This window comes from Amblyomma mixtum, chromosome 2, assembly GCF_055824585.1.
Source record: "Amblyomma mixtum isolate Tamu chromosome 2, ASM5582458v1, whole genome shotgun sequence".
In the NCBI taxonomy this organism is placed as follows: domain Eukaryota; kingdom Metazoa; phylum Arthropoda; class Arachnida; order Ixodida; family Ixodidae; genus Amblyomma; species Amblyomma mixtum.
This window is the reverse complement of record NC_143013.1, coordinates 134,107,549-134,135,086: the sequence shown is the minus strand read 5'-3', so window position 1 is coordinate 134,135,086 and position 27,538 is coordinate 134,107,549. Positions and strand designations below refer to the sequence as shown.

The 27,538-nt window shown below is 48.0% G+C and overlaps 1 protein-coding gene, 1 long non-coding RNA gene and 1 pseudogene across 3 annotated transcripts in view; 1 reads left to right on the top strand and 2 right to left on the bottom strand.

Moving 5' to 3' along the window:
* The window catches only part of LOC149360964 (uncharacterized), a 92,683-nt gene extending 78,240 nt beyond the window's left edge, over positions 1–14,443 (top strand). The window contains exons 4-5 of one of the 2 annotated variants that reach the window (XR_016288887.1): positions 12,044–12,130; positions 14,115–14,443. This is a non-coding gene — a long non-coding RNA (uncharacterized LOC149360964). The remainder of the gene's footprint in view (positions 1–12,043; positions 12,131–14,114) is intronic. The other variant, XR_016288886.1, reaches the window with a different exon arrangement.
* Positions 464–10,978, bottom strand: LOC149360965 (uncharacterized; annotated as a pseudogene).
* The window catches only part of LOC149360963 (uncharacterized), a 30,685-nt gene continuing 14,166 nt past the window's right edge, over positions 11,020–27,538 (bottom strand). The window contains exons 5-9 of the mRNA XM_089567961.1: positions 26,543–26,623; positions 12,809–12,975; positions 12,028–12,257; positions 11,385–11,939; positions 11,020–11,024 (exon numbers count right to left, since the gene is read on the bottom strand). Coding sequence (XP_089424087.1) covers positions 11,020–11,024; positions 11,385–11,939; positions 12,028–12,257; positions 12,809–12,975; positions 26,543–26,623 — 1,038 coding nt within the window. The remainder of the gene's footprint in view (positions 11,025–11,384; positions 11,940–12,027; positions 12,258–12,808; positions 12,976–26,542; positions 26,624–27,538) is intronic.

The window sequence follows — 27,538 nt, the reverse complement described above, 5'->3', positions numbered from 1 at the left end:
TTCATTCTTGCCTGGTCTAGTCTTTCATCTGGATGGAAAGCTGTAGACTTGGATGTGCAACTAACATCGGCAAGGTAATATGTATCGCAGAGAATTCTAGGCTTTGTACTTCTACACTTGTGTTACTTGCAGCAAGAACTCTAAAGAAGTGTCTTTTCTACAAGTTTACAAAGATCAACCAGAAAAAATGTTCGTTGTCTTCACCTGCACTGGCATTGCTGAGGAAAGAAGGATTTAGGATGAGAAGGAACTTTACAGGGAATATGCACCTAGGCAAGCTGGGGTTGATCGCAGTCTTGCACAGTAGGTGACAGCAGTCTTGATGTGGAGGGCTGAGGGTCGTCTTGCATGTGGCTTGCTTCACAAGCCTGTGAGTTTTCATGAGTGCAGCTTGCCTGGTCGGGGTCTTCTTGAGGCTCCTCTCCTTCCAGGAATGGCATAAAGAGAGGGGGGCACTTGTTGCCTAAGGCCAGCTTGCCCAATTGATGTCTGTTAGGGGCGGAGCATTGAGAAACAATCCCACAAAAGTGTTATGGACAAGCGCCTGGTGCTTATAAAAAGCACCTGGTTTTCCTGCTGCGCAGCTGCACATTCCAAAATCTGCTGACACTTCATATATGGTGTCTTGGCGTGTGGCACCTGGCACTGCATAGGGGTTATGGCCCGTTAATTTTATGGTGTCAGCAGATCCTGATGGCAACCTGGGAAAAGAGCCGTTTGTAAGCCAGGTGACGATTGGCAACACGGCTGTTAGCATGGCGGAGGATGTGGCTCTCAAAGTATCTCTCCCACACCACGGCCATTGCTTCCACTAGTGCAACGGTGTTGAAGGCCTCTGCTCTGCTGAGCATGATCGTCTTTGACAAATACGGATGGTGGCCTCAGAGAAATTGTTTGTGTTGTGCCCCAGTGTGGTGATGTTTGCCCGGAAAAGGAGCACCCACTCCTCCTCCCTTTTGGGGGATGCCTTCACCCGTTCTACGTAGCTCTGGTGTGATTAAAACCCAAACCTGGCTTTTGCAGCTTCCAACTTCTCCTCTGTGTCAGCATACATGACCTGTAGTTGGAGTTTGGAATCCTTCAGTGAGAAATGTGCCAATGCCTGTCACATACACATATGCACATTTACGCTGTGCCTGTAATTTCACACAGTCCCCCTCTTTAAAAAAAGAACTATGTTTGAACAAAACTTGCCTCCTGGAATGTTGACATTAGTTGCCGTCTCTGGTCCTTGCCAACGTGGTTGTGGGCAGCTGTCAGCCAGCACCACTCTGCCTGAGCCACATGAAATGGCACAGAAGCTGTCTAGCTGTAGGCCTTGCTTCCTGCAGTGCAGTCTTCTCTGCACTGGAGTTGTCTGCCATAAATACATGTGGTGCCTGCAGCAAGAACAATAGTCGATTTCAGCACGCCTGTCAAGCCAAGAACAATTGATAGCTTTTAGTGTTCATTCTTCACGTGACCTGCAAGGATTCATCCTTGGATCTGTTTTTCATTAACAATATTGTGACTAACTTTCTTCTAAAAATCTGACTTTACATCATCTGTTGCCAAACATTTCCACATAGTGTGAATCTTGGCGGATATCCACTACCTTTCAGAGCACAGTTGTAAGGAGGATTACAGACAAGAAAATTCTGTCGCAGTTTGAAGCAATTGAAATTATATTACTGTGCAGAATTGACAGAGTATGCATACTCTGGACTCTGACATCCTAGTTGGGGTTGGAGTTTCCAGTTTAAACCTAAAAAAAAAAAGCGAAAAAGGTCAGTATCTAAGGCATGGATGCCGTGGCTAGCTTGCTGTTAAGTAGAAATAACCTTATTCGCTTGTCGGTGGAATTGCATAACCAGGCCTTGGGTATAGGCTGATATCGGTGAGCAGAACTGGCAACCCACTTCCTCACCAGAACAGGATTTGGTCGCCCTGGTGTAGTACTTGGCCAAAATCTCCTGTATGAATACACTAGTTAACCCTCAGTCCCCAGCGGCAGCGGAGCAACTAACCAAGGCAGCGGTCAGGCCTGTTACACAGCGGAGGGTGCTAAGAATCTCTTTCTCTAGACAGGCCGCCACTGGAAACTGAACCTGATGACGCTTAACGCTAGAACCTTATCCAGTGAGGCTAGTCTTGTAAAGCTGTTTGAGGATGAGGAACTAGCGGGCATTAAATGGGATGTCGTAGGGCATAGCGAGGTTAGGAGGACAGGGGCCCTATTCTGCACCGCTTTCAATATCGCTCTCAAGTTTGAGAGCGTGACGTCAAAATGACGACACCGCGGGATGCGAACCGCGGAATCAACCAATCAGCAGCAAGGTTGCGGTGGCTAGTAGCAGGGCTCCACCCCGGAAGCATTTATTCGCACAACAAGGGACCATATGCTAACGTCTTGCTGTAAAGATGCAGTGAATAAAATGAACAATGTTTTATTTTGCTGACAAGCTGTGTTTAAAACTCAATAACACTAAGCAAAACAAGAACCATTCTTAGATTTGCAATTAAGTTTGCTCATCAGTCAATTTTTCTGCCGCAAGGGTGCGCTAATGACAGAAAAACGTCGGCTAGGTAGCGCGAACTGCCCCTCGATTCAAAGGATTCAGCCTTACTCATCCACCCACCCTCCATGCATCCACCCACATATGCATCCATCGTGAACATAGCAGCCAGAAAGAAAAACAGCTGATTCCGCGGCTCTGCAGCTTTTTTTACACGTCGTCTAGAATCAAGGTACTAACCGGATGTCTTAAGTGCGCGGAAAAATCTATTTGAAGGCAGTGATTACCGCGGGTCTGCAATGATCGACTTGCAAGGAGCGCTCGTGTGGAAAATCGACGAAGACATCTAGGTCGGCGCCTACTACCGATGACAAATGTGCTCTAAGGGTGACGAGTGGTTCTGTTTGTTTTTGTTTAGAAAATACCGGACAACCATGTATCATCACACTGCAGCAACTGCCGATAGATGGGAGCAGGCAGGTGCAGCTGCTGGGAGCTTGCAATCTCAGTGCGGTAAATGAGCGCCGGCACGCCCGATTACTGTGGCAGAAATCACTCATGCCTCGTAACCAAGTGATGCCGCTCACATCGGGCTAAGCACTTGATGTTCCGTTCGGTTGATCTTCAGTTGCTGTGGAATTTTTTTTTTGTGCCTGTGCGAGATGCAGAAATTGTGATGTTTATGCTCCATTTAATTTGTTTAGAGAGAGAGGCAGCACTAGATTTCCTAAATTTGTTGTTGTCACCGAGGTTGAAACGAGCTTGTTCCATCAAGGTCATTTGCTGATCTTACTGGTCAGGGGTCAACCAGGGAATAAGTAGGGTGGCTGTATGGCTTGTGTAAAGGCTAATTGCAACAGGGCGGAATGTTGAGCCAATGAAGTGTTGGCTGGTACACAGCAACCTGAATTTTCCACAATGACTGTGTAGAGGCAGCGTTCAAGTTCGCATATGATCCAGGGCAGTGATGTAGTGCGGAGGTGATACAGGTAGGACAGTGCAGTAGTGTGCAATATGGTATTGCATTTTGCAGAGCAGGTGGAGTGAACGTGTTGGCATCGCTGGGTTTGCTGAGTGCAGTGTCTGAAGGGTTTTACATACTTCTCATAGCTTCTAACATGCACTTTCTTTCAGTTCAGAAGAACACGTTTGTTTTTTTAAATATTGGTCCCTCGTAGCTGAGGCACGTTGTATATAGGCCCCTCCAATAGAGAAAGGAACAACCAGTTTGTACAAAAGACGAAGCATTAAAGTTGAAAAAGGATATTAAATACCAAGAGGAAAAGTAGCCTGAAAGCAGTTCTACGTGTACTTGTTGCACACATTATTCGACAGCATAAGGAACTTGTCAGGCCGTTTGGCAGTGTCAGTCATTAAATTGCAAGCCAAGCTAGGTGTCAGTTATGGGGGCAGTCATTGAGTGCTGAAACTTTCCTATAATGGAGCTGCCTGTATATTCTTCGAGCTGTAGAGCATTGCATTCTCAGTAATGGTATTGCATGTTTTGTTATTTTAAAACAACCTCTACTCACATACCATCTTCTCAGTGATGTATCTGTGATGTTGACACACCTTTGTCTATCAGTGAGGATTTTCTAGTCATTCAGCATTCACTGTGGCCACTGCACCTTACAATATTTATTATTAATTTTTTTTACAGCATTCTCCTTGCTGCAGCTAGCTTTTACCAAAGAGCGAAACCCCTAGTCACCTACCATCAAGCTAAAAGCTAATCTTTGGTATTTATGCATTTTATATGTGCCAAAATGTTTTCAAGTCCTGAAAATGCATTATGTACACTGTACCATGCAGTACTTAGTGAACAGGCACCCTCTGTGTGAAAGAAAACAGGCACTTTGAACTCAAATTTTTTTTCTTAATTGCATTTGAAAATGCCATATGATCATTGTAAATCAAGGTAAAGCATGCTTGTATATACACTGCTTCTTCTGCAATAGGAACGGTCATGTGAAATGCTATGGCTAAAACAATAAACGCTCTTACTGAATGTATGTTGCAATAAAAAAAAAGCATTGGTGGTGCTTTCTGATTCCAACAACCATCACAAACATTTAGTGCCTTAACTCAGCACTGCACCCTTGGTTTTATGCATGTCCATCGCACGGGTAATGACCACAGGCACAGTACCAAGACGGAAAGTGATAGCAGGGAAGGGGCAGGCGGGTCAATGTAAGCATTGGCGAAAGAGTGCACACTGATGCGTTTAACACACAGGGTGAGCTGTATTTGGCAATCCATTCAGACCAAGAGGCTGGCTGTGGGCAAGGGCACAACCACATCACACAGTTGCTTACACACATGCAGATATGTGTTGTGCACTGACACGAGGCAATGACAGTGGCAACAGAAACAGTGGCCGTGATAAAACTCCACGCCAGCGTGGTGAGTTATTGCCTGACGCTAGAGTTGCCACCGCAACTGTCCCTGCACCATCTCAAGCTATGCCTGCCTCTGGAAACGGGTCGTCCTAAGAGGCCGAAAATACAGTAGTGCATTGGTCTCCCCTGGAGGTAGGCGAGGAGGGATCCTGTCTCTGCTAAGTAGCCGGCATGCAGAGGTGGCCCGTTGTTTCTAGGTCAGTGGCAGTGTCGCCTGTGCCCTCGGCTGACATGGGTGCATCCAAAGAGAGGTTGTGAAGTGCGGCACGCGCAGTGATGATGCACACTGTCCACTCCCACTGGCGGTGGTGCGTCCGGTGCCTTATAAAGCACATGAAGTAGCTATTCGGCCCATCGATGCAGTGCTCAACCACAAATGGCACGAAAGAACGTGGCATGTTGTACAGGTCTTCAGCTGGTCGGGTCTGTGATGCCGTACCAGTGGTGCAAGCAGCCATGGCTGGCTCCAATGTGTAGACACTGTCTCCTGCATAGCAAAAAATGACGCAGTTAAGCATGTTCTTTCTCGGTGATCTCAACAGCCTTACAGGACGCTCTACTATACAATGGAAGACTCAAGCCAATAGCCCACAGCCAGGCTCTGCAGAACATGATATTCATGAGCAACGAATGACCGAAAATGTAGAAATGAAACTTCTTAACACCAAATATTATTGCAAGGGCCTCTTTCTCAAGCTGGCTGTATTTCTCGGCATCGGTCAAGGTATGCGATGCGAAAGCTATTGGCTTTGTGCTGCCGTCATCCAAAACATGAGAAAGAACCGCGCCTAAACCATAGTGCTCTGCGTCACGTGATAGCTGCGACGGTTTGCACGGGTCGTAGTGCGCCAAAATCGGCGTAGAGGCTAGCAAGGTCTTTATCTTGGTGAACAATTCCTGACAACGCTCATCCCAGCAGCACGGGAAGTTTTTACATAGCAGCCTGAAAAATGGTTGTGCCACTGTTGCTAGGTTAGGAAGGAACTTGCCGTCGAAATTGACGACTCCCAGGAACGACTGCAGCTGCTGCCTGTCTTTAGGGGCTGGAGCCTTGAGGAGTGCGTCAACCTTCTCCGTTGTTGCCAAGATGCCTTGTGCGCTGATTCTGTGTCCGAGGTAGCGAAGGTCCTGTTGGAAAAACGAACACTTCTCTTTATTGACACGAAAACCTCTTCTAAGAAGTCATTTTAACACAGCTTCCAGATTGTTGAAATGCTCTTCGTCATTTTTACCACTCACCAGAATGTCGTCTAGGTAGCTGCAAACACCGTGCAAGCCCTTCAGCATGGTGTCAATTATTTGGAAAATCCCAGGTGTGGACGAAATTCCAAACGTGAGTCGATTAGCAGCAAACAATCCTTTTTGCATATTTAACGTGAGGTATTGTTTTGAAGACTCAGACATGACCACTTGCTGATAGGCTTGGTTGAGATCAATGTTCGAGAAATGACTACCCATTACCGAAGGTGGACGACCTGTTCACAGCCTTGTTGGGGGGTAAGCGTCTTGTAGTCGCCGCAAATCTCTATGCTACCATCTTGCTTGATTACAGGTACCGCAGGCGTAGCGTATTCTGGCGTCATAACCGGCGATATATTTCCCAGTTGTTCCATTTTAGTCCATTCAGCACCGAAAGCTTTTTGCAACGCGAATGGAACGTTCCTGGCTTCTAGGAATCTTGGCTTCATATCAGGTTTAAGAAAAAGTTCGGCGCGCTGTTCCGTTATCGTGCCCAACTCGTCTTTGAAAAGGGGTTGGTACTTCGCCAGCAATACGTCAAGCTGTCACCCACACTTCGCGCACTTTTACGTGGGAAGTTCCCAGACACCCTTAGAGCGTGTGGGGGTAGCGGTCTCGGACTCGAAGGAGATGCCCTCGACTCAGCGTGGCAAACTCAGCAGAGACCAGCTACCAAATGACAAGAGGTTTTTGGGCGTTCGGTGCGCAGCTTTCGCTGGTCGCAAGCCAGAGAATGGGTCGGAGCCAAAGGTTCACAAACAAAACAAAGTTTATACAGCTAAGAGATGATACAGAGGATTTCACAATCACTAGTACAAACATATACAAAGTGATTATCAAAACAATGCAACACGTGCAAAGTTAAACTCGAGAGAGAATACAACACAGAGGCAATATTGCACCTAAAGTGCCCTAACACAAGAGAGAGGTAAACAAACAAAACACAATTTGTTCACCGGCACTGCGGCAGTCCGACGACCAGAGTTCCACGATGATGCCGTCCTGCAGACTGGTGAACGTTGCCTCGTTGGTCCGATGCTGGCCGAGTGGTATTTTCCCGGGAGTCGGAACGGGCGCGCTTCGATGAAGCTTAAACGGCGGTCCGGACTGACTTGACAGCGGTCAACGTCCTTCTTTTATAGGCTCGCTCTCACGTCTGTTTGTTCCACGCGCCAAAGTAGGCGCACATACACGCAGCATCTCCCGTGTAGTTTCCCTTCCTTTCTCTCGCCGGCCGCGCGTCCTCATTGGTTAAAGTCGGAAGACGTTTCGCAAAGGTTCTGGCTAGTTCTGGCGTGGCGCCGCCGCCGACGGGCAAGGGGGACGTGTCTTAGTGCACGCAAGGCTACGCTCTTTTCCCCCCGTCAGCAGTAGAAGCAACTCGGATGTTCCAGAGAAATCGTTGGCGTGGATGACTCATTCCCTCGGCGCACGCTGTGTCGGTGAGCGGTGGTGGAGGGGAGAGGTAGCCACGCGCTTAGCGGGGGTTTTCCTTCTCTCACGTTAGGCTCGCGCCGGCGAGACGCCGTGCGCGCGGCGGTTTTTCTTTGTTTGTTTCTAAAATGCGCCGAATTTTGTGACACTGCCCCTTCCTTTAAGAATATTGTGTAACAATATTCACAAAACACAAAATTCACGCGCACAGGCATGCGCTCCCAAAGTCACTGGCGAATGCCAAAATACATACTACAATACCTTGATGTTTTCACATATATAACACAGTGCAATAGACAAGTTGCACTTCAAAACGCGCCGCAGTTCAGCGGTACAATTCGCGCGCACGTGCATGCGCTCACAAAGTCAATGGCAAAGGCCAAAATTAATACATTAATACAATGATGTTTCCACATACGAAACTCAATGCAATGCTCACAATGCACATAAAAACACACCGTGATTGTGCAGTACATTAACACAACATTGCATATAGGAGGCACACAAGTATGAGGCATACTTTCGCTTATACTTCCCCGTTTGGCCTACACAGTGGGTTCGGAACAGAACTGTTTCGCTCAAACTTTCGGCCGCACTCGCGGTTCTCTTCCTTACGCGACTCCTTCGCTCTGTCAATGTTTGCCTCTGCCCTTTCCGCCCTGAGAAATTCCTTCATATCCCACGGGGCTGCATGCACCTGCGAAAAAGACAATCGACAGGTTCCAAGGCACTTGCATCACAACGCAGAGACTCACAATAAGGACCGGTGTGAACACTCTCCTGGTCTCCTTCCCGAATTCGACGGTGCGGCAGGAAAACAGCCGAAGCAATGTGCCGATCAGCACGAGAATCGTTTCCACAGTCTGCCTTACGCTGAGTTTGGCAGAAACTCCTGACACATTGTTTTCGCGTGTCCTTCTCTGGTTTTTCGTTTCTTCCTTCGGCGTTCGTGCTCCGCTGCGGCCACTTACTGGCTTATCCCCCCAGCTTCTCACAGCTGCTTACTTCGTTCTCGCATGTTTCTTGCGAAGAGGGTTTCTCTTGTGCGGAACGTTCCTGCGCTACATTTTGCCGTTCTTCCTTCTTGGGGGATTCTTTTATTCCTTCCTTTCTTGCCCTAGCTCGCTCGCGCTTCCTTCGCCGCTTTTTTTCCTGTCGATCACTGCGACGCTCTGACGTGCAGGATTCGCATTTTTCGCCCTCGCGGTGACCGTCTGGGTCCTTGGGAAATTTCGCCCCCTTGATGTTACCCAATATAAGGTCGTATATGGGGCGTTCCATGCACAATGCAGTCAGTTTTCCGCTGTAGTACGGAGCCTGCACCTGCACTCTAGCTTCCGGTAAGTGCTTAAAGGAGCCGTCTACTAGCCGCACAAGGCTCTTCGTTGCAGTGAGATCCTTATCTCGCACTAAGCCTTGCTTTGTAGCCATTGAGTACTCCTTTTCCCCAGTATTCACATGCTCAGTAATTTTGTCCTCTTGTGAAATTGTGTTCCTTTTTCCTGCTGTACTGCAGCCTAATCTGTAGGGTTTTATTGTGTTAATAAAAAAATCACAACCTACCAGCAATGTGTTTCATTAAGTGGACATTTTAGAAATTTTCGTTTATACTGTAGGCCCCAAAAGTTACTTGTGCTTTCTAGTTTGTACAAGAATTTTTTACCTTCTTTAGAGAAATGGCTGCTCGCATGTTTGTATGACCATTACAATTTTACAGGAACTGATATCATTCTCTTTCGTGCCACAGACATGTTAGTAAACTGCAACATTCTGTTCCCCTCTATTTATTCTTCAAACTTGAGCCATTGCACTGCTGGTAACTGCAGCCTCACTGAGTGCATACGGTGAAGTCATGGGTTTTGTCTAGCACAGTGTTGAACTATCACTCTTACATTTTTCATTATGGGGTGTTTTCGTGAAAAATATGACAGCCTAGAATTGCATCTCTAACATTGGCCTACGACCTCTTGCAATTCTTGGCAGACAACCACATTTTTGTAATAAGGGAGTAATTACTCATTGACATCCACCCGAGCGCAGCCATACGGTTACAAAGGAAAGCGGTGGTCCCGGGTTCGAACCCCGGACCAGGGTAAATTTTCTTTAACTACGGAGTTTCTGAGAACGCCGTGCAGCATTCCTTTGTAGCCGTGTGGCTGCGCTCGGGGGGATGTCAATGAGTACCTTACGCCCTTATAACAAACCTGCTCCACCTTGGGGGATTCCCCCTAAACATTTGACCACAACCACATTTTATGTTGATGAAATAACGGGGAAGGAAACATGAAGGCATATTTTCTTGAAATTAGCGTCCGCAATGCATAGATTAAAGGCAGTGTTATCGTTTTTCCTACTTACGGCCTGACCTCCAAAGCAGAAAGGATGAGTGTCTTTTAGAAGCTGAAATTCAGCCAGGTAGCCTTCAGTGCTCTGCTCACTGTGAAGCAGCACCGCTACCAGCGCAGCACCAGCCATTGTTGCCACCAGCAACACCGTGACGGTGCATTTTTTGCTGGCACAAGAGGCCGTGGAGTCTGTAAAGACTATGTCTCTTGCAGCACCAGTGCCTGGGCCCGCTTCATGATGGGGGTGACAACTAGAATAGCCCAGCAGGTGGTATTGTCACTCCGGTGCACCGTCACATCAGTGCCCAGAAATTGTGAGAAGCCAAGTGCACACGAGATTTCAGGCACATTATACGCACTAAGGGTCTCAGAATCTGGATCTGAACACTGAAGAACACCTGCACAGATCATGCTGTGTGATTGCCAAAATACAGGGGTCCAAATTTTTACGGCCTACATAAAATTGTGGCAGGTTACAGTTACGCACAAGCACAATTCTTTTGATAAAATAAAGAGAGACTATGTTTAGCCACAAGCATCCCATAATGAGGCATGGTATTGTAATAAGTTTTTCCATACCGTTGGCTGCATAAAGGGGTGCCTTCTCCGCCAGCTTCAGTAGTGGGTCCATTTTGGTACCACCAAAGTATGCAGTCCTCCAGACATTGTGCCAGTCTTGCACGGTTCTTGCCAGAGGACTTAAGGCACCATTGGCCAACATCACTGGTCCATTTTCCTCCAGGCACAGCTTACTTTCATGCAGCCTGTGTGCTTCGCTAACTGTCATCCCATCACTGAAGTATTGCAAGAATGTTTCCCGTGTAGTGCGGGTGCCATGGAGAAAGCGCAGGACATCTGCTGACTGTGTGCTATGGGTATGCCTGCAGTCAATTCTTATGGCAGCAACCAAGGGCACATTCCTTCGCAGGTACTCATCATTTCTCCTTGTGGCTTCGGTCAGCTTTTTTATCTTGATGTCAAGCCTAGCCATGCACGCGGCATTACGCCGACTTGACACCTTGTTTCTCTTGTTATGCTGGCAATACCAAACCTTGTGGAAGACCATTCTGATAACCACAGAGATGAAGCATTGAGCAGGAGCATAAATTATACTAGAACAGAACGGTTTTAAGATGTACAATGCAGGTTAACCTGCAAAAATGCTGCGCAGTTCTTTCCCACTTCTGCGCTCAGCTACTGATCAGGAGACCCGGGTTTGAACCCGATTGCAGCAGCCGCGTTTCGATGGAGGCGAAACGCAAAAGGCGCACGTGTGCTGTGCGATGTCACCGCACATTAAAGGTCTTGAGGTGGGCGAAATTATTCTGCAGCCCTCCGCTACGGCACCTCTCTCTTTCTTCTTTCACTCCCGCCTTTCTCCCTTCCCTTACGGCGCGGTTCGGTTGTCCACAGAGATGTGAGACAATTACTGCGCCATTTTCTTCTCCCCCCCCCCCCAAAATTGAAACTACTCAATAAACGTTCTCGCTCATCTGATGATTTGGCAAGCTGCCCAGCTGCACTATTGAAGGCCTTGCTGACATGGAATTGGCACAACTGAACAGCTGGTGAACTTTGAAACATCATTCTAATGGCATTGATTTCCGTGAAATCTTTGTCCACAACAACCACTTTTGTATCAGCAGCAGCAGGATTCTCTTGAACAAAAGTTTCCAAAAGCTGGCTGACAACATGCTGTTTCTCGGATGCAACAAAGGCATATGCAATGACTTGGGTGCTGCCGTACGCATCCTGGACAGCCATCACATACAGGGGCATGCATAGTTTGTTGATGCGATAGGTTGTGTCAAGGAGGAGCACTTCTGGAACAGACATAAAGGCTTGCTGCATGTGTGGCGTTTGAATAAAGAGTATTTGCAGCTCCTTGTTCTTGTCAGCAATGGCCAGCACTCTAGCACCATGAGTAGCTTGGCAGTGCTTTAATTCTGCCACTGGTAGTCTTGCTTCATCCTCTGTGCGAGTTGCATGCTTCAGATTGTGCAGATCTTTGGCGATCACTGTTTTTCCTGCGCATGCGAAAAAATTAAAACAAAGATGAGTAATAATGCAATCAATACCTTCAGAAACTGAGAAAAAAAATTCTCAAATACTTACCACTTTGTTCTTTCAGTTTCTGTACGATCAAGCTTGGGGGCACATTTAGCTCCATTAAAGGCTGCACGAAGCTGACCTCACTGGCAAGCCGACGACATTCAGGGTATGCCTTGTAGATTTCACTGCTAACTTCATGATTGTGCTGTAAATTAAGTGCAGTGATTTCCAGTTGTTGAGTCGCACGCCTCGCCGCTAATTCCAGTTTTACCGGGCAGTCCTTCTTCATAGTCCTGGAGAAAGAACAAAAGTGCCTTTTAAACTTTTTGCTGTGCCGAGCCATCTCCACCAGCAAATCCCCTCAAATGTTCTGCTTTACTTGATAGTCCCTGAATGACTGATGAATGATTGAATGAGCGCTCTAGACAGCCGTGCTGACGACTGTACACAACAATGCATGCCGGATACGGCAGCCAAATGTGATGGGCGGCAGAACGCGTGCGCCGTGTCCTCGGATAACCCTAGAGAGAGAGCTCTTTAATAAAAAACAGATTTTAGCCGGCGGGATTATTTGCTGACATGCTACTCTGTGTAAGGGAGGGAATTGGGGCCCCGCGCAACACATGGCCAGGTAAAATGCCGCTGCCGAAGGGTTACGCTAGCATGGATGCTAGGGAGATCACAGAAACGCCTGAAGCTTGGCTATGAAGTGAAATTTTGCAGTACCTGAAATGAACATAACAGCACTATCGTGCTACTGGCTGCATGCATTTCTGGAATTAATCTGCAATTCTCCACGTGGTCACGGCAAGCAACGCGGAACGTAACTCGTCACTATACATACCGTTGATTAGGATGAACTCCGGTGGCATTAGTCCTGTGTCGTCCTCCATGCTTGCAGGTGAAAGTGGCATTTGAAAATTGAACCTTGCTGTCCAGTATTACTGCCTCGGTGACAAGTGAGCATTGACAACCTCCATTGACTTCAATGTTTTCTTGATAAGTGTTTGTCTGCACTTGGAAATGCCGCAGAGCAGTGTGAAATGCATCATACGAATCGAACCTCGCACCTGTAGCAATTTCCATGACTTTATTGCGCTCAAGAACCTCTTGGCAGCGCTGGTCCGCTCGTCAGCTCTTTACGCGCGAGATTGGCAAGGTCACAAGGTGCGGTCACAGGACAAACTTGTTTTACTTGACTCTTCCTAGATGGCGCCACAAGGTCTGTCGTGCAAATACTTAAGTCCGTTGTTGACGCACTCCGTAGTGCACATAACATTACTCAATTGAGATGTGAGATGTGTGGTTGATGTGGCTTTTTTTTCTCTACGGTACGGCTTTGTAGTTTCTTTTTTTTTTGTTCTATGGCCGCTAGCAGGTCATGTATACTTATGTGAAGTTCTGAGATGACAGCGAGCGGCACATCATTCCAATTGAAGACATTTCTTGCTTTCACCCATCTTCGCTTAAGGACTTCACGCTGGGGAAACTATTGGCGATTTCCACTGGTCGTGCTGGAGCAGCTTTTGCTCCGTGGCGACGAATTTGAGTCCTACTGGTCAACCTGGGTCAACTGCGCAAATTCCGCTGGTCGTTTGGAGCAACTCCATTCAGTACGGAGCGCACTAGGTTGATCTGCCGACCAGTGGCGGATCTCACCGGAACCTGTAGTCGGCGATGTTGTCACTTCCGAAACAAACGTGTGATTTTCGGTTATTTTTAGCGCGCGCAGGAATGTCAGCAGGAAACACTGAGCGCTGTTTCTTTCACGTGCTTTCGGTGCGCGTATGTCGTCTGCGTCTTCTCCATCATAGCCGCATAGCGGTTACAACTCTCATCGTGGCATCACATGGAATGGCAATACTCCTCGCTTTGTCTGATGAGAGCTCGTCGGAATCTGAGTCCGAGCACTCAGACAGCAGCAGCGAGAACGAAAAGTTCCTCTTAAAAGCATTTTTCGAGAAATATTTCGTAGAAGTCCTTGCGAAGCGCCCTAAAGTGATGGACTAAATCACTAACGTGGTGCACCTGTACTCTGACGAGGAGGTAAGTACGTACGCTATTCCGTGCATGAAAAAAAAAATACGCGGCGAATATGCAGTCAGGTCTTGTACAGCAGTTTACATATATGTTTTTGTACCGTTCCGCAGGAACTTTCGTATGTCCAGGATAGTGGCAGTGTTGCTCACCGAAGGTTTTGAGACGTCCCTCGTGAACCCTCGTTCCGGCAACAGTGGTTCGCTGGCCAAAACAGCCGAGGAACACGTCCCGACTTTCCTTTGGTAAGTGCGCGACTAACTTGATAACTTCAGATGCACTGGTGGTGAACCAGCGCCCTTCAGCTCAGTTACTGCACCCATCTTCAGAAAATGCAGTGTGAACCATGTTTATGCGCAATATAAACGATGTGCCAAATAACAGTAAAAAAAGTTTCTGTCCCGCAGCCTCAGTGTCCCAAGTGAACAAAGCGCGGCAATGTTTTGTATCTCTAATGGACTTGAATATGCTCCGGCGATTAGGAATATTAATTTTTACATCGAAATGAAGCAAGGTGTGATCACTAAGACCAGGTAAGTACGAGATTGAAGAGATAAGATCCAGCGCGTTGGTTAGCACAAGGTTTAATACATTGGAAGATGATGGCGTGACTCGAATTGGCTTAGTAACTAGCTGCGAAAGGTTGAAGTCCAAACAGGTTCGCAGAAAGTTATTGCATTCGGTAGAAAAGGGGCAAGGATACGGCGACGTATTAGCCCACACGATAGTGCGATAATTGAAGTCACCAGCAAGAAGGATTGCCGCACCCGGATAACATACTGAAATCATATTAAGAGCATCATGCAAATCTTCAACGAAAGTTGCACACGAAGACGGGGGACGGTAGCATATGCCCAGAATCAGTTTCCTGAAATGCACACGAAGTTCAACCCAAACCAACTCTAAAGTGCTAGAAAGACTAATCGGTGAAGACACAATATTATCGGCGATGGCTATTTGTCGTGTCCGGTCGCTGTGTTGAATGCAGCGAAAGACGCACACGGTACTTTTAGACTTCGTTTATTTAAAGCCGATGAGGGTGCGACCAGCGTCGACCGAGGCAGGAGCCGAACTGGCCGCCCGAAGAAAGGAGGGAGTGGAGAAGCGTCCACGGAAGGGAGTGGCTTCCCAGAACAGGAGGAGGGTGCGGGGGCGCACCGTGGGGGGGGGGGGCATCTGGCGACAGCGTGCGACGAAGGGCAAGCGGTCGTTAGGAGGAGGATTGAGTGGTCGTTAGGAGGAGGATGCGAACTGTCGTTAGGAGGGGAATGCGAGTGGTCGTTAGGAGGGGGCGCACACACACAAAAGCAATACGGGGACACAACACTTCCTTCCCCCTTAGAAAGTTGCCTGGTATCGTGCAGGGGGTCGGCGCTCACGCGTGGAGGCGCGCTGGCTTTGTGCGCTCGGGGAAGAAACACTTGTAGGCTGGCTGTTGTTCGCTGTGTCTCCTGGGTCTGTCCTGGGCGAAGTCTCTTCTTCCGGGAAGAGGTGCCAGGCTATGTGGGAAAATGGTGCACGTGCTCTCTTCGCTGGCGGACAGCTCTCAGACGGCGTCGTAAATCTACGCAGCTGGTTGAGATGTCGGCGTGCTACTGTGCCATGTATGTTGACGAGCCAAGAGCGCAGGCCTATGCGTCTGACAATTGTAGCTTCCTCCCAGCGTGGCTTTTTCAGAAACTGTCGGGCGAGGACGCGCTGCCCCTCATTCAGCGTGCCGCAGCGCGGAATTGCTTTTTCTTCCCGGAACGTCTCTGCCTTTGGCTCGGGGAGGATGGCTGTGAGCTGGGTTCGCATTTCACGCTCGAACATCATTTTCGAGGGGGTCTCGCCTGTTGTGCTCTGAACCGTCGTGTGCTGCTTGAAGAGAAAGCGCGCAAGGCGGCGCTGCAGTGAGCCTGTCTGATCTCTTTCAAGGGCGCGTTTTAGCTCGGCTACGTAGCGCTCAGCTTGTCCGTTTGTCGCTGGGTGGTAGGGGGCCGATGTAACTGATGAGATCCCGTTGTCGCGATAAAACTTGAGGATCTCCGCAGACACAAACGGTGTTCCGTTGTCCGACACTACCTTGCGCGGCAGGCCGAACGTTGCAAATAGTGATCGGAGGTTGTCAATGACTGCTGCCGAAGTCGTCTGTCCCATTTGCCTTATCTCAAGCCACTTTGTGTAGGCATCTACGACCACAAGGAAAGTGCAGCCCTCAAATGGTCCTGCAAAACCAATGTGCAGTGTGTGCCATGGTGTGTCTGGCTTTTCCCATTCTGGGACAGGAGCTTTCGGCGGGGCGCTCCGGCTGCTCTGGCAAGGCTTGCATTCTCGCACCACTGTTTCGATGTCGTTGTCAATGCCAGGCCACCACATGTAGCTTCTGGCACACTTTTTCATTGCAGAAGAGACGAGGCTTGGGCATGTTGGTATGACATACTTAAGGGAAATAAATAGCGCACAAGAGAAGACGGGACAAGCGAGGAGACACATTTTGCAATAAACCGTTTGCAATAACCGTTTGCAATAACCGTTTGCAATAAACCGTTTGCAATAACCCGATTTTGCAATAAACCGTCTGTTGAAAGTTAGCGCTTGTCTGTGTCTCCTCGCTTGTCCCGTCTTCTCTTGTGCGCTATTTATTTCCCTTAAATTTTCATTGCAACGATGCCCCGATGTCTGGCGTGGATGAGAGACATAGCTTGTGCGCGTAGTTCTCTCGGCATCACAACTCGGGACCCAAATATGATGCAGCCGCGATGGGTGCTCAACTCTGTAGCTCGCCTGCGGTAAGCGTCGAAGTTGTCCCCTTTGAGTTTATGCACGTTGCCTTGTTGAACAGCTGTGTAAACTAGCCGGAGAGCTGCGCACTTCTGCGTAGATGCTGCAACTGTGCCTGCTGTAAGCGGAGGTTCTGGCAGTGCTTCGAACATCAGAACGTCTCCTGGTGGAAATGGTTCGTCAACAGTTGCGTCTAGTGGCAGACGGCTTAGCGCATCGGCGTTTTGATGTTTACTCCATTTCATCACGCCTAGTGGAGAAAACCAGTTTCTCCCTAGAAGGCTTGATCCTGTGCCCTTCACAACAAGCAGAGGTAGCGTATGGGGGTGGCCGTTGTAGTTAACCTGCACGTTGGCAGAGCCCAATAGTGGCAGATTCTGTCCTGACCACGTTCGCAGGTGCGTGTCGTCTTGTTGCAGGGCGGGTGCGTCAGATGGCCATGAAGTTCGGAACGTGTCCTCACTGATCAGAGTACAGGCTGCGCCGGAGTCCACCTCGAACTTAATCAGCTGGTGATGTACGCTTACTTCTGTAAAAATCTTCGGTCGCGTGCCGAGATTCATGGTGTTCAGGTCGTACAACACAGATGGTGTTGCTGATGTTGTTCCATGGAGATCAGATAGCGGCGTATTCTCTGAGGCGTTGACGCTGTGATTAGGCTGGGAAGGTGACTTTATCTTGGCAAGTCTCCGTTTCGTAATGCATGCTCTTTCGATATGCCCTCGCTTGTGGCAAAAATTACACGTGGCTGACTGGAATCGACATCCCTGGGGGTTGTGTTGGTCGTCACACCGCCAGCAGCGTTGTGCCTTTTTGACCGATTTTACAACAACAGAAGGCTTGCGCACCTGGTTGCTTGTCTGGTGTACCGGCTCGGTGTTCCGGCGAATCCCTCTCTGCTGGTGACCGGCGCTCTCCGCTCGAACGGCGATGTCGTAAGCTTTGCTGAATGTGAGGTCCTTCTCAGCGAACAGGCGCTGCTGCAGTGACTCGTCACTCAGTCCGCACACAAATCTGTCGCGTAACATCACGTCCAAGGGAAGCATGGTGGTGTTAGCAGAAGAAGCTGCGTCTCCCTCCTGCCCGGTAGCTGTTGTCGACAGCGTTCCAAAATTGCAGTCGGCAGCGAGCTTCTTGAGCGCGGCTACGTAGGCGCTCACAGTTTCTCCTCCCAGTTGATCTCGTCGTTGGAAGCGAGCCCGGCTGTAGACCTCGGATGGCCTTGGGTCGTAGTGCTTTTGCAGCGCTTTTACGATGTCGTCGTAAGACACTGCCGCTGGTGTGCTTGGCTGAATAAGGGCGCAGACAGTATCGTAGGTCTGCTCCCCGCACAGCGTCAGCAGGTTGGCCCTCTTCAAGGCTGGGTCTGTGATGTTGTTAGCTTCAAAGTAGAACTGAAGGCGTCCAACCCACGATGACCACGATGAGCCGTTGAATTCTGGTATCTGATTGGGAAACCCTCGCGTAGCCATGGCTTGTCAATAGCGTTGCGTAGCGCGGGTCGAATCCACTTTCTCGTCGCCACTGTCGTGTCCGGTCGCTGTGTTGAATGCAGCGAAAGACGCACACGGTACTTTTAGACTTCGTTTATTTAAAGCCGATGAGGGTGCGACCAGCGTCGACCGAGGCAGGAGCCGAACTGGCCGCCCGAAGAAAGGAGGGAGTGGAGAAGCGTCCACGGCAGGGAGTGGCTTCCCAGAACAGGAGAAGGGTGCGGGGGCGCACCGTGGGGGGGCATCCGGCGACAGCGTGCGACGAGGGGCAAGCGGTCGTTAGGAGGGGATGCGAGTGGTCGTTAGGAGGAGGATTGAGTGGTCGTTAGGAGGAGGATGCGAACTGTCGTTAGGAGGGGAATGCGAGTGGTCGTTAGGAGGGGGCGCACACACACAAAAGCAATAAGGGGACACAACACTATTAAAACACCTCCTCCACTTCTGTCACCACTATCAGAACGATAAACATTGTAGCGCTTCTTGCAATCAAACAGTTCCTTGCTCTATCTTTGCAGAGAGCCACGTTTCTGTCAGCAATACAACATCGGCATCACATGAGTCGATGACAGAGTTTAGATCTTCCCGCTTTGGTATTATGCTTCTTATGTTTGTGAAAAGAATTGATAGCGCTGTCTTATCTCCAGTCGCCCGTCCACTGCCCCTCCCGCACCTCATCATCATCATCATTTATTCACCCTTAAGGGCCCCAGGGGGCATTACATAAGGGGGGGGGGGTCGAACAGTAATCAAGTCACAAAGAACAAAGAACAAAGTTGGAACATAAACTTAGACACATGTAGATACAGCTGTGAACACTTCAAAAGAAAAACAAGCGAGTAAGTAGGTAAACACAAGAAAAAGAAAGAAAAAAAAGAAAAAGAAAAAGGGCCTTCAACGGGAATCATTAGCGGAATAAATCAATTGGCATCTGTTTAAATTCTAGGGAATTAACTTCACAACACTGTCAGGAAGGACATTCCACTCGGCTATGGCAGCTGGCAAGAACGAGGAATTGAACGCATTGGTTGAACCATGAATGCGTTGGATACTACGGCAATTAAACAAACGTCGCGATGATCTTAGAGGGGGCAAAATGAGGCTCTCACGCAGTTGGGGAAAATTATAATAAAGTTTATGAAATAGACAGAGCCTTGCTATCTTACGACGGGATGCCAAGGAAGGTAAACCAACGGAGGATTTGATATTAGTAACACTCGACCAAGAATCATAATTTGATGTTATGAACCGAGCTGCTCGATTTTGAATGGCCTCTAACATATGTGCTAAATACTCTTGATGGGGATTCCAAATGCTCGATGCATATTCAAGTTTAGTGCGGATGAAAGTTTCGTATGCGATTAGTCTAACCTTAGGGGGAGAAAATGTGAGCGATCGTCTGATGAATCCTAGTGATTCTGATGAATCCTAGTGATTTAGAAACGCTAGCAGCCAGGGACGTAATGTGCTTCGACCAGTTAAGATTACTTGTTATTTCTATGCCGAGGTATCTGTAGGATTCAACTTCAGATAGCGCGGTCCTGTCTAGCGAGTATGAAAAGTGCAGGTTAGATCGTTTACGGGACACGTGCATAAACTTGCATTTAGTTTCATTCAATTTCATGAGCCAGGTAGAGCACCAACTTTGTATCAAGTTCAGGTCGTCCTGCAGCAATGACTGGTCGTTCGTAGTGCTAACACGGCGGTAAAGAACGCAATCATCTGCGAACAAACGGATGGATGATGAAATGCCAGCAGGAAGGTCATTGATAAAGACAAGAAACAGGAGCGGCCCAAGAACTGAGCCCTGAGGCACTCCGGAGGTAACTTTAGTAACGGTAGAAGGATGGTTGTCGATGACGGTGTATTGCGAACGATTAGTTAGGAAACTGCGAATCCATGATAATATCAGCGGGTGCAGTGAAAGGGAGGAAAGTTTAGCCAAAAGGCGCTGGTGGGGAACTCGGTCGAAAGCTTTAGAAAAATCGAGGTAGATGATATCTGTTTGAAACAAGGAGTCAAGGTTTAGGTGGAGGTCAGTCGTAAATTCAAAAAGTTGAGTTTCACATGAGTAGCCAGAACGGAATCCGTGTTGGTTTGGAAAGAAAAAAGAATTTCTATCGAGGTGATTAGCTACTTGGGAGTAAATAATATGTTCAAGTAGTTTACACGCAATGCATGTTAGCGAGATGGGACGATAATTTGATGGATCAGAGCGGTTTCCTGCCTTAAAGCAAGGCACGACTCGGCTAATCTTCCACTCAGACGGAATTTGGCCACTAGAAATAGATTGCGTGAAAATGATTTGCAGGAAATGGCTGGATATTACTTTGGTACATTTAAGAATTTTCGCAGAAATGTTGTCGGGCCCAGGAGCACTTGATACCTTTAAATCTTCAATAAGTTTACATATTCCTTCGGCTGAGATACTAACAGGTGGCATTTCAGATACATTTAGGCTCTGTGATGTAGGAATGTTTACGGCTGGTTCGTGGGTGAAAACAGATGAGAAGTACGCATTCATTACGTCCGAGCGAAGCTCATTTGGAACATGACAACCATCTTGATCTAATAAAGATATATTATGCGAACCGCTACGACCTGGAGTTAAAATAGTCCAGAACTTTTTTGGGTTGTTTCGAAGGATATCGAGTAGGTCATTGCTGTAAAAATTTTGTTTAGTGCTCTTAAGCAACTTGGTGTAATTTCTCAGGCAGCTAAAATATTTTTCCCATTTAGACGCTAAGTTGGAGCCCTTAGCTTCTCTAAATAATCGTTTTTTCTTATTGCACAGACTTCTTAAAGAGTTGGTAAACCACGGTTTTCCGGCATCACCACGAATGCAAACGAGGGGTACATAAGATTCAGTTAAAGAGGTAATTTTATCTCTATACATGGACCAGTTATCATCAATAGACCTGAAAGAGGCAGTCTGTTCGAAGTGGTGAAGAAATTTTGCTAGTTCTTCATTGATTTTAGAAAAATTGGCCTTTTTGTAGTCGCGTATGTATTTCACTGAGCGTTGTCGTGGAGTGATGCGAACTGAAAAATTGAACAACACTATGCTATGATCGCTAAGACCGGCGATGGATGATAAAGACTGGATTAAATCAGGATTAGATGCAAGTGCAAGATCTAGGATGTTAGTGCCCCGAGTTGGTGTTCTGACTGCTTGAGAGAGGTCAAACGAAAGAATAAGATCCAAAAATTCTCTGGAATGGCGGGAAGATGCGGTTAGATTGTCCCAATCGATGTCAGGGAAGTTTAAATCGCCGCTAACTATAAGGTTGGCTCTGGGAAACTGTTTATTTATGTCGAGCAGAATGGTACTTAGGTCGTCGATGAAGGAATGATTGGAGTCAGGTGCTCGGTAACATGCGATTATTATATTGGTGCAATGAGCAAGAGAAACGTTCACGCAAATTATTTCACTTTTACTATTGACTGCGACAGCAGAAGAGACCAGAATACTTTTAACAAGAACCATCACGCCGCCTCCCCTACGCCCTGGTCTGTCACGGCGGAAACAAGTGAAGGATTGCTTATCTTGGAAAAGTTCGTCATTCAGTATATCAGGTGTGAGCCACGTTTCAGTAAAGATCGCAATATCTGTGCTGTTGTCTTGCAATATAGCTTCCACGGCTTCTTTCTTTGGAAAATAACTTCGGATATTTGTTAGTAAAACGGAAACTGATTTATCGATTGGGGCAGGGGCTGCACGCGTGCGATTTTGGAAGCATTGGTGCATAAAGGACCTGTGTGCCTGCGGTGAGCGCTATAAATTTATTTCAACCACAGAATCTTTAACAGCATCGTACACAAACTGTTTGTTGTTCATGATGAGCTTATCAAACCGGATTTTAAATGAGCCACCTCGTTGCTGACCATACGAAAAAAGTTTCTTCCTTGCCAAGCGAACGCGTGCAGAGTAGTCCTCACGGACAGAAAAGGAAGAATTTTTAAGCTTGGAGCTGGCAAAAAGGATACGCCCTTTGTCTTTAAATCTCATAAAGTTTACAATGATAGGGCGGTTTTTTCCTTGTTGGAAACGGCCAAGTCTGTGAGCACGCTCAATATCGTGGCTATCAATTGTGACATCGAGCTCGTCCGCGCAGAATGAAATAATCCGCGATTCAGACTCGGACCAAGATTCATCTTGTTGATCTGCGATTCCAAAAAACAGCAAATTGGACCGTCGGAGGCGGTTCTCAGCGTCATCACATTTATCTGAAAGTAGCTTAATGTGGGATGAAAGTTTAGCCATATCAGGATCGGCTGATAAACTCTGGCTACTTAACTGATTTGAGCTCGTGGATTGTTCCAGGGCGTCAGCTCGCGCTGAAAGGCTGGATATTGAATCCTCGACCTTCGACTGAGCAGCGCGAATCAACGCTAGTTCACTAAGCATAGTATTTTGAGAGCATTCAATGCGGGATATAGCCAAGGCAATTGATTCGAGGGACGGCTGAGGGGCGTTATTCTCTGGGGGTCCTGGATTCAATTCCACATCCCCGGCTAGCACAAGCATAAGACAAACGACATATGCGTTGATACACTGGTAGCATGAAGAGCACAAGAATCTTCGCAAACTGCAGTCAGCGTCGATGGGGCACGACACCGCAACCAAAAACGCGTTATCAGAGCGAATGCAAATTGAATTTGGTAAGTAACCAACCTGCATGAAAAAGGGCATTCTTGTGACCTGCATCGTTGCGGTGGCGTGCCCCGAGTGATCGCAGTGTGATGGCGGTATTTGTAGTCCAACCAACGCGGTGGCGCTGAGCGTAGTTCCTGGTTGCCAGATGTGGAAACGGTTCGCCAGATGGGGAAAGGTTGATACAAGCGGGTACTGCACGGCGTCGATTTCGTTGTCCATGAAGTCAACTTGCTGCCGAACGTCGGAATCCATGTCCAGGTTGTAACAGCTGCCTTGACAGCCCGGCGGCGTTGACGTGGTAATCCATATCAGTAAGGCCTGCATGAAAAAGGGCATTCTTGTGACCTGCATCGTTGCGGTGGCGTGCCCCCAAGCGTGTGGCGAAGCGTGTGGCGAGCTAGAAGCAGCGCGACATGGGGCCACTAAAGATCCTGGTGGGCCAGCTAGCTCGAAACGCTATCGTGAATAGGGTCATAGCCGTAGCATTTGTTGTTACAATACAGTTTGTTATACCTGAGCTTATACTTAAAGTCAGCATCCTTCGTGAACTGCACAAGCTTCTTTCTAGCGACACGTGTCTGCAAAGAATAATCTTCACTTACAGTGACCTTTTTATCTTTAAGTTTAGCAGACTGCACTAGGATTTGTTGTTTTGTTTTGAAAGACTGGAACTTCACAACAATCGGACGATTCTTTTCGTCTGAGAACACACCAATCCTGTGTGCTCGTTCAAACATGTCATTCCTAAGAACAGGATCAAAGCAGCCTGAAACAAGGCTCAATAACTTTTCTTCGGTTTCATCCCACGTTTCGGACAAACTGTCGGGTACGCCGAAGAACAGAAGATTTTCCCTGCGCTGCCAGTCTTCCAGCTCTGTCTGTCCAAGACGTAACTTGCTATTTTCATTGACAAGTAACTTTCATTGACTTGTAACTTTCCCAGTTTTCGTGAACTGTGTTCGTTAGATAAGAACCTAGGAAGTCAGCAAAGCGGAAAGTTGGGCAAGTTGGATAACGTTCATGATGTAAAAAATAGCGCACAGGGAACACACGGGACGGAAAGTAAACGACGCAGACAAGCGCTATCTCGCAACTGAGGTTTATTGCTGACGCGCGCAATATAAGGTAGTCACTTTAAAAACATAAAACAAAAACAACCACAAACAGTCCCTCCTGGAAAGACCAAGTCAGAGGAAAAAATTGAAATTGAAGCATCAGGCGCCACTCATCGCTGTGGAAGATCAGTTAAAAAACCATTATCAAAAAAGGAATTCAATGCAACGCTGAGGCTAAAAAATCGATTTCACAGTCTGCCAAGTTAACAGAGGGCTCACTGATACACGGATTCCGACATTTCCTAATATGGTATGCCTCCATTATCTCGCGTACACGCTGATCTCGATGTCTGAAAAGTATGACAGTACTAGAAAAAATCGGTTTACAAGTTTTCCCCTTCTGCTCTTCTTTTTTGCTACATTCCCGGCAATGCTCAGGAAGATTGCCATAATGATCTTTTAGGGAGTTACGGTGTTCACGAAGCCTAACGTTGAGGCATCGCCCCGTTTGTCCTACATAGACAGCTCCGCAGGACAACGGTAGTTTGTACACTACACCCAAGCTGCAGGGAACAAACGGGGCGCGGTGCCTAACGGTGCATCCGCGCTTTTTTCTCTTATCTCCAACACCTTCTTGCCTGTTCCGTATCTGAGAGCATAAACTGCTCAGCTTGCTTGGCCCGGAAAAAACCACCTGGACGCCGTAGCGGCTCCCTACCTTCTTTAACCCATGTGCCATTCTATGCACGTAGGGCACCACGCCGACTTTTTGCCACTCCCTTCCAACGTCTTGGGATTTTTGTGCACTTTTAATCCAGCGCACTAGTTTGCCGCACGTCATCGAGATGACATGCATGGGATACCCTGATTCCTTGAGCCTGTTCACCTGTGCAGAGACGCTCTTTTGGAAGGAGTGAATGCACGATTTGGTGATGGCTGCCTTAATGCAGGACGTCGCGATACCATTCTTCACGATTTTTGAGTGTCCCGAAGCAAAATTAAGAAGGGCCTTGGCAGAACGGGGGCTGTAAGTCCAGCAAATGTGATCCTTGCACATGGACAACGACAAGTCTAAGAACTGTAGCACCCCTTCTTTGGGTGACTCAACGGTGAAATTCAAACCTGAGCTGCATTCTTTAAAAACGTTCAAAATGACAGGTATGCTATGAGTTAGATCACACTGATATGAAAACACTAGGTAGTCGTCAACATATCTGCAAATTTTTTTAACCAAACCTGGTGAATTAAGTTCAATGTTTCGGTCCACCTGTGCGAGGAAAATGTTACTAAGAATGGGGGCTACGCACGAACCGATGCAAACCCCTGTACGTTGAATGAACAAGCCTCCTTCCCATCCGATGACGGTTGAGGAAAGATAGAAAGAAAGAATTTCCATGAAGGACTCAACTGAAACACCGCATCTGCCCATAAAGGCGACTTCATCATTGTCATCCGTGATACACACTTTAACACTTTCCATTAATCCTTCATGAGGCATCGAATAATACAAATCTTCAACGTCTATGCTAAAAACACCACACTGACCAAGGTTCATGGTTCTCAGAAGGTTGACCACAGCGTCCGAATTATGTATCACGAAGGGATCCTGGACAACCAACGACGTGAGATGTTCTTGCAGGTATAGGGCGACCAAGCGCTGCCAGGTATGACGCTCTGACACAATTGAACGAAAGGGCATGTCGGTTTTGTGCGTCTTTGCAGTGAAAAATACCGCTAACTGCCCCCCGTCTGACTTCTTCACGGAACTCGCCAGCTTCTCCAAATTGTGACCTAACAATAACGAAACTGCGTGTTCTTGAACCTCCTTGCTCTTGAAGTCAATTCTTTTGAAGTTCTTATTGATGGCAGCTGCAGCCTTTTCTCCAAAAGTGATATCCGGCATCACCACGAAACACCCTTCCTTATCAGCGCAAACTACACTCAAATTCTTCGAGACAAGGAAGTCAACGAGAGGGCTGGTGCACTTTACCTTCCTTTGTCGGCCGAGCGTCTTTTCGAGGACACCGACGCACTCCTCAACGCACCTGGCTCGAACGTCGACACGGGCAAGACGGGATACCGACTTTGCTGCTGCCAATTTTTCAGCAGGCTTAAGGACGGTCTCAAAGCCGAATTTCGGGCCGAGTCTGAGTACATCTCTGTGCTCGTCTGGGATGTCCATCTCGCCTAGGATGACGACGTTCCCTCTTGCATTGTTGTCCTTTTTTCGTCGTGGTAGCGTTGGAATTGCAGAATTCCACAGCAACTCCGTGATGTTGGATGAAGTTGCGCACCAGCTCCTGAAGTTCCTGTCCTTCTCAGTTTGGCCGCACACGACTCGAAGTTTATCCTTGAAGAAACGGGCCTGCCGCCACCACTCAGACCTCAAGAGTCTGCATAACCTTCTGCGGTGACCCGCTGATGGCTCCAGAAATCCGAAGACAGCCTGAACGTCGGGTGGGCACAGTCCATATCGAAGGTGCCAGGAAACCATCCTAGCCTTACAGATACACACAGCGATGAGTGCCACTATTGAGTGCCTCAAAAGAGTGCAAAGATACACAACGTCCACATACCGCGTGTTCCTTGAATGCCACTATGTTCTGCCCCCTGAGTGTGGCCATGCGAGGGGCCAGGCCGTGCTTCCACACCAGGATCTGCAGTGATGCAAAAAGTTTTCTTCGTTGTTGATTACAATGCGGATCTCAAGTGAACTACCAAGGTGTTGGGTGCTTTAAAGGGCCACTGACCAGGGTGTGGACATTTTTGAAAAACAAGCCCACTGCATAGATGAGGCATCGAAGATAGCCTCTGCAAAATACTAGAGCCATGTGCGCCCCGAAAAGCTGCGAAAATTCAAATCAAAGCCTGCTCGTTCTTTCCTTCAACAAAAATGTCCCCGCCCCACTACTCTGAACCCCTTTGACATCATGGGAGTTACTTTCGCTAAAGGCATTCCATTGGTGCATCGTTCTGACGGACGGAGAAGGTTGGGCGTAGCCTTGGCATCGCGTCGTCTGCACAACGCTTTCCGCAGCGCCTTCTGTTTTGGCACATGCCTACAAACTCGCATGAAGGAACAACAGCAACAAAAAAAACTGCGGAGAGTGCGTACGGTGACAGCCTTGAACCCTAGCCATAAAAAGTAAAAAATAGTAAAACTGAGTGAGTCGGTTCGACCCCCCCCCCCCCCCCCCCCCGCCGTGATCATGTCACGAAACGCTCTGCGTGCGCGCTCCCCTCTCAGTTTTTTTTCTTCCATGCAAGCCCCCCAAAACAAGGTTTTAATTACTTGTGCAGTAGAGCCTTTCCCTCGCTCGCCCACTTGACCGCTCCGCACACACACCGCTTATCCTTCGTGCATCTTGCCTACGCCTTGACTCCAATGAACGACATGAGCCCCGCCGCGGTGGCTCAGTGGTTACGGCGCTCGGCTGCTGACCCGGTGGGGCCATGACGTAGACTTGTGACGCACTCCACGAGACACCACGCCTCTGGCTAACATCGGAGGAGGAAGGGTGATTTTGCCTTGCAGAGCCTACTCGATCAGGCGCGGGAGAGAAAAATCTCGA